Consider the following 17,283-nt stretch of genomic DNA (forward strand, 5'->3'; position numbering starts at 1 on the left):
GTATACCCACGTAGTTCCTAAATTTTAGGTGGCTATACGATAGTTTCCAAAACTTAGAGGTGTGTATACGCCGTATACTCGCGTATACCCTCCATTACATCCCTGCTCGTTCTGCGCAAAAGGGCCGTGGTGGCTCAGTGGTAGAGCGTTCACTTCTGGTGCATGGGTCCCGGGCTCAAACCCTGCTCCCGCCAAGTGAGCTTTGTGGTGGACAAACACCGTGTGCGTGGGTTTCCCTGGGGTTCTCCCGTTTCTTCCCACGTTCTTCATTTCACTCATTTCTTATTCTCACCGTCTTCTTTAGCCTAGCCGGCATAAGCGTGGGGCGTAAAACTCAAAAATGTCATTTCATTTTCGTTCTGCGCATGGAAAGAAATAAGTCTATGACATCGTTCTTTGCTTTAAAAAAAAAAAGTTTTTCACCTTAGAATTCGGATTTCCATCAAATGATAGAAAAGCCATGTCCACTCAAGTGCTAACTATATTGAGAAAATCATTTCGTATGATTCATCCGTTCTCCCGTCTTGATAAGACAGACTAACGAAATCATATTTATATATTGAGAGAGAGAGAGACAGAGAGAAAATAGAAATTGCCCCCATTTCTCGTTGAAAGCGAAATTTCCGGAAACAGTTTGACCTATGCCCACTTGTATTGAATAAGAAGTTTAATTACGAAATTTCATCCATTTAACATGTTGAGATCGGACGAAGGACTCCACGCTCTACCACCACCACGACCCCTTCTAGAAACGCTAAAATATATATCTTTAATTATTTAAAATAAGAAGTCCAAATACAAATGTCATGTCTCTAACCTTAATAGATTCCGAGATATGGACATTTTAATATAATAATTACCAGTTTTGTTTCCTCCCCCCTCCCTTGCCGTATTTCTAAAAATCCTTACATAGTGACACCTTAGCCTACGAATCCTATGCACTATCGAAATTTCAAGTTTCTAGCTTAAGCGGTTTGGCATGGGCATAAGTCAGTCACTCCGGACTACTACTTTCATATATAGAGAGATTGTATGAAGTATGTATTAACGATCACGTATCAAGATTAGCGATTTTTTCTTTACTCCGTGATTCATACAGTCTTCGGTGAGGGTCACCCTGTCTCCTTCCTAATCTCCAATGGATAAGCACAGGGACTGTTGTTTTATATTCACTATGTCCTATACATGTTAGCCAGTACAAAGACACATTGTAGATCATTGCCGTGATATGCGGTTCGTCAGTCCTTCCTTCCTCCGGGCGCGGAACTTAGTGATCAATGAAGGATGGTGGGAAATAACACTATAGACTTCAAAAGGTGAAGTAAAACAATATCATTAGCATTGAACGAAAAATAATAATAATAATTAAAAAAAAGCGCCCAAAGATGAGACATACACATAAATCTGATTTACCTCACAAAAATGGTAGGAATGTGTAAGTCCTCACGGATAATTTTCGGGGGAATCAAGAAAAAAAATTGTATACCTAAAAATTGATGTTCTACGATCACCGCACCACGTACTAAGATGAAACTGATAGTGAAGTATACTATCGTTTTTTTTTTTTTTTTTTTTTTTTTTTTTTTTTTTATGACACTAGCAACATTACAGTACACAGAATGGTTTAAAAATATCAGTAGTTCTTATACTTTAAATTATGTTTTCGTGTAGTACTATTGTAAGAAGACATATCAATCGATTGATCACATTAGGCTGAACAAAATGACATGATTCAGGGTAAATTCCAGAGCGTCGTTTTTGATAAAAACGTATTATTGTGACATTAGAAAGTAAGTTGTTGGTTGCCAGTCTTACTCTTCAGGAATAGAGTATTTCTCTGGGCTTGAGTTGCTTAAAGCTCCAAATGGCTATGTCTAAATTATCGTAGGGTGGACGTTGGCACAGTGCTTAAACACTCACCTCTGTAGCGAGAATTTCCTTGTTCTATCCCAGGTCGTGAGAGTTTGTGATAGACAATATTGTGTCCGTTGGCTTTCTCGAGATTCTCGCGTTCCCTCACACAATTTCATAATCATTCAGTTTGGTTATTTATCCGTCTCCTTTAGCCTAATTCATTTCATTCTTTTAAATCGACTTAGCTTCGAAACTGGGCCATTACTCAGACAGTTGGAGAAATTTAAGAATTAGGACAAGTACTACCTAAATCGTACCGTTCTTGCACAAGAAATCTTATAATATAGCGTGGGCTACAAAAAAGTACCCATGCCAAGAACTGACTTCGGAGGAGGGAGGGAAGTTCTTATGTAGGTATATATGTCCTCTTCTTTGTTCGAGTTTTCCATGCTGCGCGAATGTTCTATTCAGTAGTTCATATCTTGTCACGGCTACTTTTTCGTGACCTACTCTGTATAACGTCAATTATTTGAAAAACATTGTCGTAAATCCGTTGGTTAAATACGCCACGGGTTGCTAATCTGAATATTTAGGTATAACAGATACTGGTCCCTATGTAATTTGTCGAACTCCTAGGACGCTTTTTTCTTTTTCTGTTAGTATAAAATATAAGATAAATCACCTCATAGCTATGAAGCAAAGATTTTTTTTTAAAGCCATGTTTATTACATTTCCCTTTCATTTCATACCAATAATTTATATCCTGAAATTTGATGATTATACTTTTTTTAACAACTTATATATGTATGTTGTATATGTGTGGATGTATTTCAACTTCCCTACTTTCTTCCTTTCATACATCCTCTTATATTGATATTTTTTGTAGGAATGTCCGAAGTGTAATGTTACTATAGAAAAAGATGGCGGCTGCAACCATATGGTATGCAAAAACCAAAACTGTAAGGCTGATTTCTGTTGGGTGTGTTTGGGTCCTTGGGAGCCTCATGGTTCATCATGGTATGTACGATCCACTGCTAATAATTACATTTCATATTTGAAGATACAGGATTAGAAATAATTATATGTTTAAGGATATAATATGATATATATTTAAAATATTTGTGAAGAAAGAAAAAATAAAATTATTAGTGCGTCCAATTATATCTCAGTTATACTGAAGTGTTTCAGCATCTCTGTTGCCTTTGTCAGCAGCTCTGGGAAACTCAAGTGAATGTTTTTTTTACTTCTCAAAAATGTCTTTTTGTACCGTGTGCCTAGTTGAAAAATGGTGAGGTTTAGTCTTGTTAGTTTTAAACTACCTACTGTTGGAAACATTTTGCACGAGAACTTTTTTGTAACGAGGGGACACAATAGCTCTTGTGTGTGTCGAGTCCCTGGTTTGATCCCCGGCCAGGTAATTTTGTGGTAGACATGGATTTTCTCGGGGTAGTACAGTTTCCTCCCACTTCTCATTCCACCAATTCTTCGATCTTCATTTATTGGCCTTAATCATCTGTCTCCCTTACCATGGAGGGTTCCGAATAGGAACGCGAGTTACCGAACATATATCAGATATGAAAGAGGGTATGTGACTATGTACATATGCATATTTATAACGGCTGAGGGCAACATGGAGAAGCAGGAGAGCCGGAAGAAATATGGCCAACCGTAGGGCTCAACAACAAAGAAAACTAGAATTACTCGTTCGGTGCGTGAATAGCCACTGAAATGGTCAAATATTTAGTAGTACATGCATGATAAGATGTATTATATATGTTTGGGAATATGAACATCATTGCCGCCATATTGAAAGTGTCCATCTTGAGTTTGGATTCACCACGTAAAAGAGAAAGTGGATCATGTGGCATATCAAATAGTACTGAAATTTTACCAAGAATAGATTGGTGTCAACCATTCGGTAGTAACTCTATTGTGAGTCGAGAAGTAAAATGCAAGAAAGTCGTGAGGGGCTATTTGAACAAACATTGGAACTGTTTGCCGTTTGGTGCATCGGCAAGATACAAGTCAAATGACCAGCAATAACTATGTGCAAAAGGCGACAAGTACCAGTATGTTCTAATGAGCGTGTGGACAATGGTATAGGTCATGATGTTCATGTTCCTCAACATATAGGTGATATTATGTATCTACTACTAAACATTTGACCTTTATTTCTGTAGCCATTCAGGCGCGGAACGAATGATTCCTTAGCTTTCTTTGTTGTTGAGCCCTACAGTCGGCCATATATCTTCCGGCTCTCCTGCTTCTCCATGTTGCTCTCAGCCACTATAAACGTTCATACTCCATAGTTTCACACCCTCTTTTATATTTGATACATGTTCGGCAACTGGCGTGCCCCATTCGGACACCTCCCTGGTCAGCCTAAAAGGCATAATCATCGAACGTTAAACTCAGAGATTTCTTTTCGTAACTAGATATGTAATGTAGAACTAGTTCTACATGTTACCTTTCCAAGAAAAATGTAATCCATTTTATATAGCAAGTAAATACGACAATCAAAATGTTGAGCTCATAATGGCTCAGTGGTAGAACTTGAGACAATTGTCGTTACAAAAAAAGTTCTAACTCAAAGTGTTTGGAATAGATATTACTCAACAGTTTAGTACAATTGAAGTGCATTTGAACGAAATGGTGGTAGTGAAAGAATTGTGTATTGTTGTTTATTGGTTTTTTAACGCACTGTTAAACAGTTACCCATACTCTCGGACATGTGATAAAATCTAGGAAGTGAAAGAGATGCTACTAAAGGATACAGAAAAAGAAATCTGATCGTTGCGGAGAAAAAAAGCAACTGATAATAAAACAAGCATATATGGCTTTGTGAAATAATGGTTAATTAAATGACTCTAACGTGTTGTCCTAAAATAATGAAAAAAGTTATGAAGACCGTTGTTGAATGTTCCTTAATAATTATTATTATTCCATATTATACGATAAATGAAGAGAACATTTTTTTTAACCTATAGGCGCGAATTCAATGATATTCAACGAGTGAAAAAATGCAGAGTTTCACTCCGATGTGTTACCGGTTTACTATACTGATGTGTTAGCCACTATTTCTTCATTTTCATTATCCGGCAAACTTCCCTTATTTTGAGGGGTAAGAAAAAAATGCGATACCTCGTTCGCTGTTGAATTGTATTGAACTCTTAAATGTATCGAGACAAAGTCGCAGCATGTAGAAGTCATAAAACTTGTATAAGTTTTTTTGTAAATATAAATCCCGTCCTCGTGTTAATATATATATTGTTTAAGTTGTTTGTTACTATTTGAGATGCTTTTCGTTTTGAAGGTATAACTGCAATCGTTATGACGAGGAGGAAGCGAAGGCGGCTCGAGATGCTCAGGAGCGTTCCCGCGCAGCGCTTCAACGATATCTGTTCTACTGCAATAGATACATGAATCACATGCAGTCGCTGAAGTTTGAGCACAAGCTCTATGCATCAGTCAAGGAGAAAATGGAGGAAATGCAGCAGCATAACATGTCGTGGATAGAAGTGAGTCTTAATAATTTAAGATAAGATATTAAGTGGTTAGAATGCACTGAATTAATGAAGATACCGTCTCTGTTATTCTGCAGGCAGTTTTGCGTCAACTCCAAAATTGTTCAGTTCATTATAAAGCGAAGCTGTGGTGGAAGGGAAAGAAAAAGATGGTATTTGATGAGCAATATCACTTTTTTTTTTCTTTCTTTCTTCAAGAAATTATTGTGATATTATAGTAATTGGGAATATGTTCATACATGTTGAAAAAAGTTGTAACACACTTCATAATAATATAAGTAGCTAACTAAGGTCCTACAAGTCAAATACAGTTGCCAAATTGATTATATACTCTGAATGCTGTTCCTTTTTTACTTATTTTTAATATTATTATCTTTCTTTTGTTGTATTTGAAGCGCACAATCTTAGTTGATTAACAGTGTTTCTTTTACAAAGTGTGTTACAATACAGTGTTAATTGAGGACATGGAAATGTAAAGTTGTTCGGTTCCGAAGTTCGTGTTCAACGAATGACTGAATAAAGAGGACAGAAGCAACTTTTATCTTGTCGTTGGTTATATCTTACTTACTCATTCTTACTCTAAGTTAAAAATAATTGCCAGACGCTTTCTCTGTTACATTTTTCTTCTATTTTCTAGAATTGCGCAATGGATATATTATTCCATAATTCTATTTGCCTTTCCAATCACCTAAAATTAGTATTGATATCGTCTAAGATCATGAGATTCGGTGGCTCAATGATAAGAGCGCTCATCTCAGGTTCGTAGAGTCCACGGTTCAATCCCAGTTCCCCGCAAGTGGGCTCCGTGGTGGACGAATGCTGTGTACGTGGATTTTCTTGGGGTTCCAACGTTTATCTCATCACGGTGTCCCTTTCGGTGGGAAAAACGTGGAACGTTAAATAAAAACAGAAAAAGTAGATCAAAGAAAAGTTATCATATTTCATAGACAGGCAAATATATTCTACAATGTTATTAGCGTTTAACGGAAAATAATTCTCCAAACATGAGACCTATCGACGGATATCATTATGCTAAACAAAATTTAAATCGTCATGCGCAGTTTTCGAGGGAAAGTACGTTTCCAATAAACGTAAAGATTGATGCTATACGATAGCCACGCCACGTAATAAAATTAGACTGATAATCAAGCTTTTCATTCTGACGTCAGAGTATATAGTGTGGTTAATGAGATGATCAAGTCTTCAACTTTAAATTTTGTTCTAATACTCTGTTAATAGAGCTCCCAAATGATACACCCACCCTTCACAATAGGTCTAGTACCTTGAGTTCCTACACACACACACACACATACACACACGCCCATGCACAAAGTTGAATAAAAGTCTTTGCTCATCAGACCAGCAGCTCATCTTCATGTTACAACGTTCACTTTGCTTGTTGAGTGTATCTAGGTAGTCGTTGCTGTTGCTAAATTCGGGTGAAGAGCATGTGCTGGAGTAGCACATGTCTGAGACTATACGTCGCATAACCTTAGATGATGTTTTCGAAGTTTATTTATTTATTTTTTCGTAACGTCGAATGATTATGCATTGAGACTAAAGGAGATGGTGAGGATGATTATGAATGAAGTAAGTGGGAGAAAACCCACGCACGCAATGTTTGCCCAACATAAGAATATGTTTTTAAGGTTTAACCTAGTTGTGTTGCTGCTCCCCATGCTGTGTCTATGAGCCCTTAGCCGTTATATACAACTCTCACCCCGACAATCAACCTTCCACCTGGATCTGGAGTTTTGCCAAGGTGCGTCATTTGCTCCTGTTAACTGTTTCACTTAACTTCAGCTGCTGCTTTTGTTCCAGTTGGAACAGGCAATTTCGGTAGTTTAATTTCTAAATTATTGCGAGTAGAGAATATACAGGCATTGAAGAATAAAGACTTTAGGAATCTTTCGATGCAAATTGGTGCTGGGTCAACTGTTCCTAAGTAAAAAAGTTTATGTGATGAGTTTAAGTCGAGCTATTACCATTTCAAAGACTCCATTGCGGGTGACGTAAGACATGATAATCTGGTAATCAGTCACGCAAGAGCTGGTACTTGTTTGGAAGTATTAAGTACAGGAAAACCGCTAGTAGTTGTGGTAAACGAAGAACTCATGCATAATCATCAAATCAAACTGGCGGAACTATTATTTAGATAGACATATTCTTTATTGTACTTGTAGTGGTCTACAAGTTCTCCTAAAATAGATTTGTCAATATTGAAGCCTTTTCCACCTGGACAGCCAAGAAACTTGCATAACTATTACATATTTTGGGATTTTAGCAACATTTAATAGATCATTACAGAATTTGTGACGTGATATAATTCTTCATACTAATTGGGGCTTTATTTTACCCCTGCTGTGTAGTCCCGACAAAAGAAGATTAATACCCCACTGTGTTGCTAATTTTACCCTAGTGCTTGTATCATTCTGTTTGGATCTTTTCTTTCATGGGGTGGAGGTGGCTCAGTGGTAGAGCGCTTATCTCTGTGCATGGGGTCGATGGTTCAAGCCTCGGGCATATTAGTTTTTGGTGGACAACATCGTGTCCGTGGGTTTTTTTCGAGGTACTCCCGTTTTCTACATTCGCATTCCACCGATTTTTCAGTCATCAATACTGGCCTTAATCACTCGTCTCTCTTAGCCTAAAGAGCATAATCGTAGGACGTTGAACTGAAAGATTTCAATTTTTTCTTCTTTCTTTCATGACAATCTTGTTATTAAATTTTAGATATTGACGAGTACAAAAAGACCTTCGCAATATAATGAACCCATTCCTTCTCCCAGTCTCTTGCTTTAACTGCTCATGAATATCTTGTTATTACATCTGTTTTCGTAATCGATGCTTCATAGTCTGACCATCTGAGCCATTGATTAATTTTGGCGTTCTGCTACCGTGCACGAACTTCAGTACTGACAGATTATCTAGGGCCATAGCTATTCGCTGAGTAATTACGGTCACTTGACAACGAGATCGAACACTATTCTGAGGGATGGTTTTAATTCGTAGTTGGTTTGTGGACTTGTAATACAGCTTGTACAGATGGTGATCAGAAAAATGGAAACACCTGTAGTTGGCAACACGTCAGATGTATGGGTTGGCAGTGGTGTCGTAGCGCCCTACGCGCCGGACCGCTGGTTGTGGTATGTTAGGTCGGTCTCCATACTACGTCAGGCGCACTGGAATAGCAGTGTCCAGTGGCTGCAGCAGACGGAGGTAGTGTAAAATGGGAGACCTCTCAGATTTTCAAAGAGGGCAAATTGTTGGTGCGCGGTTGTGTGGAGTGAGTGTGACGGCAGTGGCTACTGTGTTAGGTGTGTCGCGTGGGACAGTGTCGAAGGTGATGATAGCCTACACAACACACGGGGAAAGCACATCGGGGAAGCGGAACAGTGGGCGGAAGAAAATCATGAGTGATAGGTCACGCCGGGTATTAAAGCGCATTGCCACGCAGAACCGTCGTGCCACTGCGGAGCAAGTGACGGAGAAACTCAATCAGTACCTCCCCCACCCTGTTTCGACAATCACATTCCGCTGCGAATTACATGACATGAACTTACGGGGTCGTGTTGCACGGGCCAAACCGCTCATCAGGGACCATAACGCTTTCGCACGCCGCAAATGGTGCCGCGACCATGCAACTTGGACCGTTGAGGACTGGAAACGTGTGATATGGTCGGATTAGTCATCCTTCACCCTATTCCCAACCACGGGCCGTGTTTATGTGTGGAGAACGCCCAAAGAAGCTTATGATCTGCAGTGTCTCCGACCAACTGTGAAACATGGCGGCGGCTCGGTGATGCTGTGGGACGCCATATCATGGTTTTCATTGGGTCCTGTGGTCACACTTAGCGGACGAATCACTGCCAACGATTATGTCGCAATTTTAGGAGACCATTTGCATACTATGATCCGGATGTTGTTCCCGGACAATGACGCCATCTTCCAGGATGATAAATGCACCCATTCATACAGCTGTCGTTGTTGCAGCGTGGTTTGAGGAACATCGGGATGTAGTTCAACGCCTCCCCTGGCCCGCCCAATCCCCAGATCCCAACATAATTGAACATCTGTGGTCCGTCTTGGAAACACGACTCCGGCGACGATTTCCACCTCCATCCTCTCTCACAGAACTGGCCGATGCCCTGCACGAGGAATGGTGTAAAATTCCACTTGCTACCATTCACGGCCTCTATGCCTCCATCCCACGTCGCATCAAGGCTGTTCTGAAGGCGAAAGGTGGCCCGACACCATATTAATCTGGTAAGCTGCAATTTCGTTCAGGTGTTTCCATTTTTCTGATCTCCATCTGTATTCTTCGCACAATTCGTGAATTGTTGCAGAAGGGGTTGCGTCAGCGATGATAATCTTGATACTGCGTTGCCAGTGGTGAACAAACCCGATCACAGAATTGAGATTAGGCAGCTCTTTTCGAATTATGATTGTAGAAACAGGGATGTCGATCTAGTTGTGCCGCGTTAGCTCTGCAGTTGTTTATGACAGTCCTCTTGAATGTTCTGCAACTCTTCTCATCTTGACGTGGTTTCCTTTATTCCTCTTTCCTGATGATGTTTTGCCCTAGTTTTGTATGCTGTCCCGGAATTAACCAAAATAAATTAATGACTAAGATCCCTCTTAATTTCTACACGGGTGTGAAAAACAAGAACACGCACAATGCATAAAGTGACACATTATCTCTAAAAGAAGTATGGTTGGCATATAAAGAAAATTCAGATGTGACAGAGAATAAATTAAAAATCAAAAATAGGCATGCAGCGTGATATGAGCCACGTTTATTGTAGAGGGTCTACGATCAACAGAAGAGGGAAATAATGATTTATAATTTATAGTCCACTTTCTGATGTAGTAAGCAATGTCTCAAGACTGTACGTAGATATTCTTTGAGGCATGCATTTGAATCTTGTCCCTGACGAAGAACATACGCGTACAATGCAAAATATGTTACAGTTCTGTAGTAATATTTACATAAATTAAAGTATAGCTTTTTCTCCATTGTCTGATTTATACTCGTGCGTTTTCCTCTGAATAGAGCTATAGGAATCGGGAAGGATTCGGACTCTTAGCTTCAAACTTCTAGATTTTTGTGGTCAAGTCTCTACCTTCTCATCTCGGTTTTCACCAGATAGAACTGAGGAGAAACATCGGGATTTCCATCCGTGGGGTCTTAATCAGGAAATTCCTGATTACGAAGCATTAGTTTACGCCCGTTCCGTATTGTAAAATTCGGGAATGATGTTTTAATATAAGTTATAATTCGTAAAAATTGATGAATGTATATTTCATTTGCAGGTTCAGTTTCTTAGGAAAGCTGTTGATATTCTCTGCCAGTGTCGACAAACATTAATGTACACTTATGTTTTCGCATATTACTTAAGAAAGAACAATCAGTCTGTAATATTTGAGGTAAGTAAACAGTTAGTAATTTTATATATATATATAAAATGGTGTATTTTTTAAATTGATAGTTTCAACTCAGGTGACAATTTATGTACATCTACCTGTAAAACTGGGAACATATGAATTGTTCAAATTGCAACATTTTACTAACTTCATGCATTATTTAGAGAGTAAACTCTAAAGTACGAAGATCTGACCGTTGATTCACGCGCGTTTCAAACTTCGAAACTTCTCTTAACCCTTATAAGGTCCATGGTACGTTTTCGTACCATGGAGCAGTGTTTTCTGTAAGCGCTTATTTAGGTCCTATAACAGGCATTTAAGTTTTTTTTTGTCAAGTCAGACCAAACAACACCCCAGATGCGTTTTGGAACCAAATGGTCAACTTGGTGACGCCAGATGGGGGCGGAGGAGCGTGACATCTAAATTTTTTTTAAAGGCAATTTTGAAAAAAAAAAAAAAAAAATCCCACCCTTAGCTTTCAAGATATCATATTGAAACTGTGCACATGCATTGTATACACCTCTTGACTTTTTTTTAATTTTATTTATTTATTTATTTATTTATTTATTTATTTATTTATTTTTAGATCTTTACGTCAATCTGGGCCTGGACCCAAAGGTTTCAATAAGAAATTTTTTTCGGGAATTTTCCTCAATTTCCAAGATTTCACATTGAAATTTTGCACACGTATTGTGTATCGTAATTGCATATTTTTCCTGTGATTTTGAGATTCCTATGGCAACCCAGACCCGGACCAGAGAAACGCAAAATTTTTGAAAAAAAAAAAAAAAAAAATCCGAAAAAACTTGCGGTCGATTTTCCCGTTTTAGGTGTAGATTGCGGACAAGCGAATGATGCGTTGAAAAGAATAAATATATTTTTTTTTTTAACAAAATATTAATCATAATGCTACGATAAATAGCAATGAAGCAGTATCTGCTTGATTGAAAGTTTGAAATTTACCTCAGAAAGCGAGGATTTTTTAAGGGTTAATGACAGATATTCTATTTAATTATTGGGTTACCAAGGACTTCTGTTTTTGCCATTTCAGTTGTATATCTGTTAGTGATTTATAAAAACAATCTTTCAACAGTGGATATATCATTAGTATGCTGTATATACTATTATGTAAACTAATATCAATAACAGTGATAAAATAACAGAAAAATGTGACTATCAGTGTGTCAGGAATTCAAGCCCGGAAGTCGGGAAACAGAAATTTCAGTTGTTAAGGGTGTTTCGCTATTATATTAATATCATGCCCTCGGTCAGCACAAATTATTCTGATCTTATTATTTTAAAATTCTCTAAGAATAATTATACAATAATATAACAAAACAAATGCTGAATTGTATGCTCATCATCATCATCATAGGTATTCTGCCTTCATTGGCAGGTCACTTGCCGCAGCTGAGAAGCTTCCATGCTCCACGGTCCTCCGCTAACTACTTCGTCCTCGCGTAAGATCTTTCTGTTTTTATATCATCCATTAATTGTAGTCTCCTTCGCCCCTCCCTCTCTTTCCCGCCACCATACCCTCTAGGACGTCCCTCATGATACAATCTCTTCTTAGGCAATGTCCCAACCAGTTTCTCTTCCTCTTCCTAATAATATCTAAAAGTGTTCTTTTCTCACCCCCCCCCCCCCCCCACTTCTAATACTCTCTCATTCGTTTTCCGCTTGACCCAACTAATTCTTTCCATTCTTCTCCACACCCACATTTCGAAGGCTTCCAGTCGATTTTCATCACCTTTACGTAATGTCCACGTTTCCGCCCCGTACAGTACAACACTACACACGAAGCATTTTATGAGTCTTTTTCTCAACACTTTATTCAAGGTCCCACAAAACAGACTTTTCTTTCTTTTAAAGGCATCTTTCGCCATACCTATCCTTGCTTTTATTTCACGTTCGCACTTCATGTTATTACTAAGAATACGACCCAGATATCGAAAACTATTCACTTGTTCTATTTTCTCCCCTCCTGCTTTTACATTTGACACAGACCCCTTCGTTTCAATCACCATGGCTTTTGTCTTTCTAACATTTATTTTCATCCCATATTCTTCAAAGCCCATCCTCAGGTTTTCTAACATTTTATTGATTTCCTTTTCAGATTCTGCAACAAGCGCCATATCGTCTGCAATTCTTATGCATCTAATCATTCTACCTCCTACCGAAATGCCTTAATCATATAGGCTCTTTTTCACTATCTCTTCTAGATAGACATTAAATAGTGTTGGCGAGAGGCAGCATCCTTGTCGAACTCCCCTTCCAGTTGCACTCTCTTCCGTCAGTTCTTCCCCTATCCTAACACTTACTTGTTGGTTCATGTACAAGTTTCTTATGAGTCGTCTATCTTTTCATTCCAACCCTATCTTCGTTAGAACTCCCAACAACAATTCCCAATTCACGTGGTCAAAAGCCTTTTCTAGATCAATAAATGTAACATAAACCTCTTTCCCTTTTTCTATAAATCTTTCACCGATCGCCCTTAATAATCCAATTACATCTCTTGTGCCCTTTCCTCTTCTGAACCGGAACTGCTCTTCCTCAACTTCTTTATTTGTTCTTTCATATAACCTGTTCAGTATTCGGAGCAGAATTTTAGCTGCATGAGCTATTCTATGCTAGATATTCTAAAATTATGTATTCATTCTGCAAGACTTAAAGTTTCGTGCGTACAAAGTATGATAAAAAAAATATAGAACTGTAAATTCACAGCTGTTATACTGTTCATTCTAGCTTTGGGAAAATTCAATGTGTATTAATAACACAAAACTGGCCAAAGCACTTAATATATATTAATAAAACTTGTGTGACAGTTTCGAGGTTGTAACATAGTCTTCATCAGATACGTCATAACTAGCAGTCTTCATTTCACCGATGCCCACCAACGGGAACGCAAGTGTAACGCCCGGAAGCTATACTGTATCTGGCAAACCAAAGGTGCCAGTACGCCGCAACATAGAATGAGGCATGGTTGTACCTTTCCGGCTGCGTCCAAGAGCCATCATATACACAAACAAAGCCGTGAAGCGCCTCACAAAGTGAGTCGTAGCATGCAAAGACTCTTTTTGGTTGTCATCTACTGTCACCGAGGCAAACTGAAAATTCACAGGATAAAAAGAACTGTAAAATCAACTCCCGAGTATTACCAGGAAGAGCTTGTAAGGCTGATCTACAAGCAGGAGCTTTTAGAAATGGACGGAAATGAGATCAGTATGATCTACATCCATCGAGACAAAGAAAGCTTCGTTACATATCTCAGGATCGTCCCTCGCAATTCTACCGACCATACTTTTCAGCGAGATACATAGTAAGTCTCCTAATGCAAGTTCAGTGCACTGTTATGAATTAGGAATACTTAACAGCGCTTCAGGCAAGAAGCACATGGCACAACTGTGAGTGGGCTCTGGAAAGTTGTAAAAGAGGGATGGAACAAGATTACCCTCATTGTTCTCCAACGGAACCTCCTGCAATGAAAATCACGTTGCCATTCCATCGTTCAGCACCAGAGAAGACACATCTACCATTGGCGCACCTGGTGCCTGGCGATTTGGCAAGTTAATTTAGTCACATACACGGAACAGCTACTGTAATAGATGAGTTACGGGTCGTAAGAGGTATGTTGAGCCTTATAATCAGAATGAGGAAACTAAAATTAAGTTAAGTGATACGCACATTTGACATTGGTTCACCTTATGGATACCTTCACTGTCACTTCAGGGAAGAAGGATCACCAACTTCACATACCCCTGATAGGTTAAAGTCCTCGAGAGGGGAAGCTATCTGGAAGAAAATTAGTTTCCATTCTTTCCCTGTTACTATTTCAGTCGCCTTTTAGCGTTTTGCAAATGCTCTAAGAACTGTAGCGAAAATTGACAAGTTGATTTTTGTACAAGAAACATTGGGGTTTCTAAGACTCAAAGCTGATCTGCCGGTTCCCATTAGGTACTGAAGTATGAATCCGCTTAATGCTTGAACGGCTTACTGATAGAACTCTCCAGATGATGATGGGGTTGCAGCGTCGTGGATATAATGGGGGAATTGAAAGGTACTGGTCTCCGATCGAGAAAACCAACAAAAGAAACTGATGTACTGACCACGCATTCCCTAGCTTAAAATTGGCAGCTGTTTTGTTTAAGATGGGGCCGCGGTGGCTCAGTGGTAGGGCATTCACCTCTGATGCATGGGGTCATTGGTTCGATCCCAGCTCGCGCCAGCTGAGCTTTGCGGTGGACAAACACCGTGTGCGTGGGTTTCCTCAGGGTCCTCGCATTTTCTCCCACTTTCTTCATTCCACCATTTCATTCATTTCTCATCATCACCGTCTCCTTTAGCCTTGCCAGCATAACTGTGGGACGTAAAACTTAAAGATTTCATTTCATTTTTTGTTTTGTTTAAGCCCTTCGAGACTTTGTACCAGACGTGTTATGTTTTATGAAGACAGGTGTAGCTTTTTTACAGATAAATTATGTTGTAAAGATTGAAGGAACTGAAAAAATTAATGTAAGTGTCTGATGTGATGAGATCTTGTCGTCTTGTATAAAATGTAAATGAACTTAATTAGAACAGTATTATTATAATATACTGTTTCAGGACTTCTTTGATCCTTGTTTCAATGGGGCAACCAAAACAATTTTCATAAGTATGAATATTGATGGAAAGAAATAAAAACTATAAAATGTTGTAGTGGGTAGAATATTAGCAGAAGATGCTTTGAAACAGGGATTTAAAGAAATCCCGAAACAGTATGTCCGGAATCTAAAGAAAAAACATTAAAAAATATATATATATCAAATATCTAGTATTAGTAGTAATTGGATCACCATTGAAGATAATTCAGTTTCAGATTAAATATTTGTATTCTTATAAAAATACATTACAGCCCATACATAGCTTAACATAGTAATAATATAGTAACATAGTAATAACATAGCTTACTATTCAACCGAACACATTCATAGTATATCAGTAATCATATAACATCATTATTCAATATTAAGCAGTTTTGACCACGCACAAAGCAGAAATTACTTTTTATTTTTATTTTTTATTCCTTTAAGCATGAAACCATTTCATCCTAACAATTATAAATCTGCATCCGATAGCTTCCGTAAGTAAATATTTTAGCACCGTACTCTATCAACTAGTAAGGGATTATCTTTTTACAATGGTTCTGTGTTGCAATAAATATTTGAGAATTTGCAACTAAAGTACTTTTTGTTTTAAAATGTATTTTAAACTTTAGTTTGTACTTGCCTGTTTCGTCCAAATCCTGCTCAGATTGACTTTGTATATATGTGATATGATTAATTTCTGTCTGTTGTACATTTGTGACTGATGCAAAATTCGAAGAGATTTTGTGTTATTTCTTGGCAGGTTGTATAATTTGACAATCCAGAAAATGAAGGTAGTAATGTCCTTAGAGTCACTTATTTTTTTAATTTTAGTTTTAATGTCCTTCTTAGCTATTTCGGTATATGTACCTTTACATCTTGAGTTGATATACACTGTACATTTCGTTTTTGTAATGAACAGGGTTCCTACTTACCTTGAAAAGCAGGGAAATGGTTTATAGTTTGGCGAGAGCCAGGGAAATGCTTTGTAGCATGTCGAGAGTCAGGGAAATGCTTTGTAGTATGGCGAGAGTCAGGGAAATTCGTAGAAGAGTCAGGGAAAACTCAATCAGGTTTGAGGGAAGTATGAAGTAACTTCCTATTTAACAAACATTATAGCTGCTCACAGAAAATGTGAACACATACTGAATACATTGATCAGTAGAAGTTGAAATTAAAAAAATAAATAAATAATAAAAAAAAGCTGCCCAGAAAGTAACAGACGTTTTGAAATTAAAAAAAAAGAAAAAAAGTAACAGAATTAACAAACAAAATTGTATTATATACATATGAAAGGTACACTCTTAAGCTATTTTTCCACGTAATCGCAATGGAAATTGAGGCACTTATCCGTGGTACAAGTTTTTCAATATCTTCGCGATAGAAATCTGTCGCCTGCTCTTTCAGCCACTGCCTTACACCGGCTTGCAGTTCGGTGTCAGTATCAAACACTTGTGTAGGGAGCCAACAAGTTCCGTAATCGTGAAACGACAATTTGCACGAATGTTGTTGTCGATTTACCTCACCATTTCATCAGACACAAGGCTAGGTCTACTACTGCAGTTTTCATCGTGAACATTGGAACAACCGTTTTTAAACTCAATGCACCATTGCCTCACTCGGCCTTCACTCATTGTTCCATGTCCGCACACTTCACACAGTTGGCAATGGATTTCAATGGGCTTGTGGGTTATTGCCAACAAAAATCTAATCACAAAACGCATCTCACAAGAGGCGGGATTTTCTGTTGCAGCGCACATTGTAACACGTCACAGAAAGCACAATAAGAGGTTCACAATCCTCACGCTACCACAGATGGATGCGTACTGAGTCTGGCAATGTTCTGACACCAAGATAAA

At 38.3% G+C, this 17,283-nt stretch overlaps 1 protein-coding gene across 1 annotated transcript in view; it reads left to right on the forward strand.

Annotated features, from left to right (window-relative positions):
- ari-1 (E3 ubiquitin-protein ligase ariadne-1) overlaps positions 1-17,283 on the forward strand; it is a 53,349-nt gene that overhangs the window by 25,538 nt on the left and 10,528 nt on the right. Inside the window, exons 6-8 of the mRNA XM_081733387.1 lie at positions 2,741-2,871; positions 5,168-5,372; positions 10,692-10,805. Of these exons, the coding sequence (XP_081589513.1) occupies positions 2,741-2,871; positions 5,168-5,372; positions 10,692-10,805 (450 nt within the window). The remainder of the gene's footprint in view (positions 1-2,740; positions 2,872-5,167; positions 5,373-10,691; positions 10,806-17,283) is intronic.

The sequence above is a fragment of the Thermobia domestica genome, chromosome 12, assembly GCF_964235325.1.
Source record: "Thermobia domestica chromosome 12, izTheDome1.hap1.1, whole genome shotgun sequence".
Classification (NCBI taxonomy): Eukaryota; Metazoa; Arthropoda; class Insecta; order Zygentoma; family Lepismatidae; genus Thermobia; species Thermobia domestica.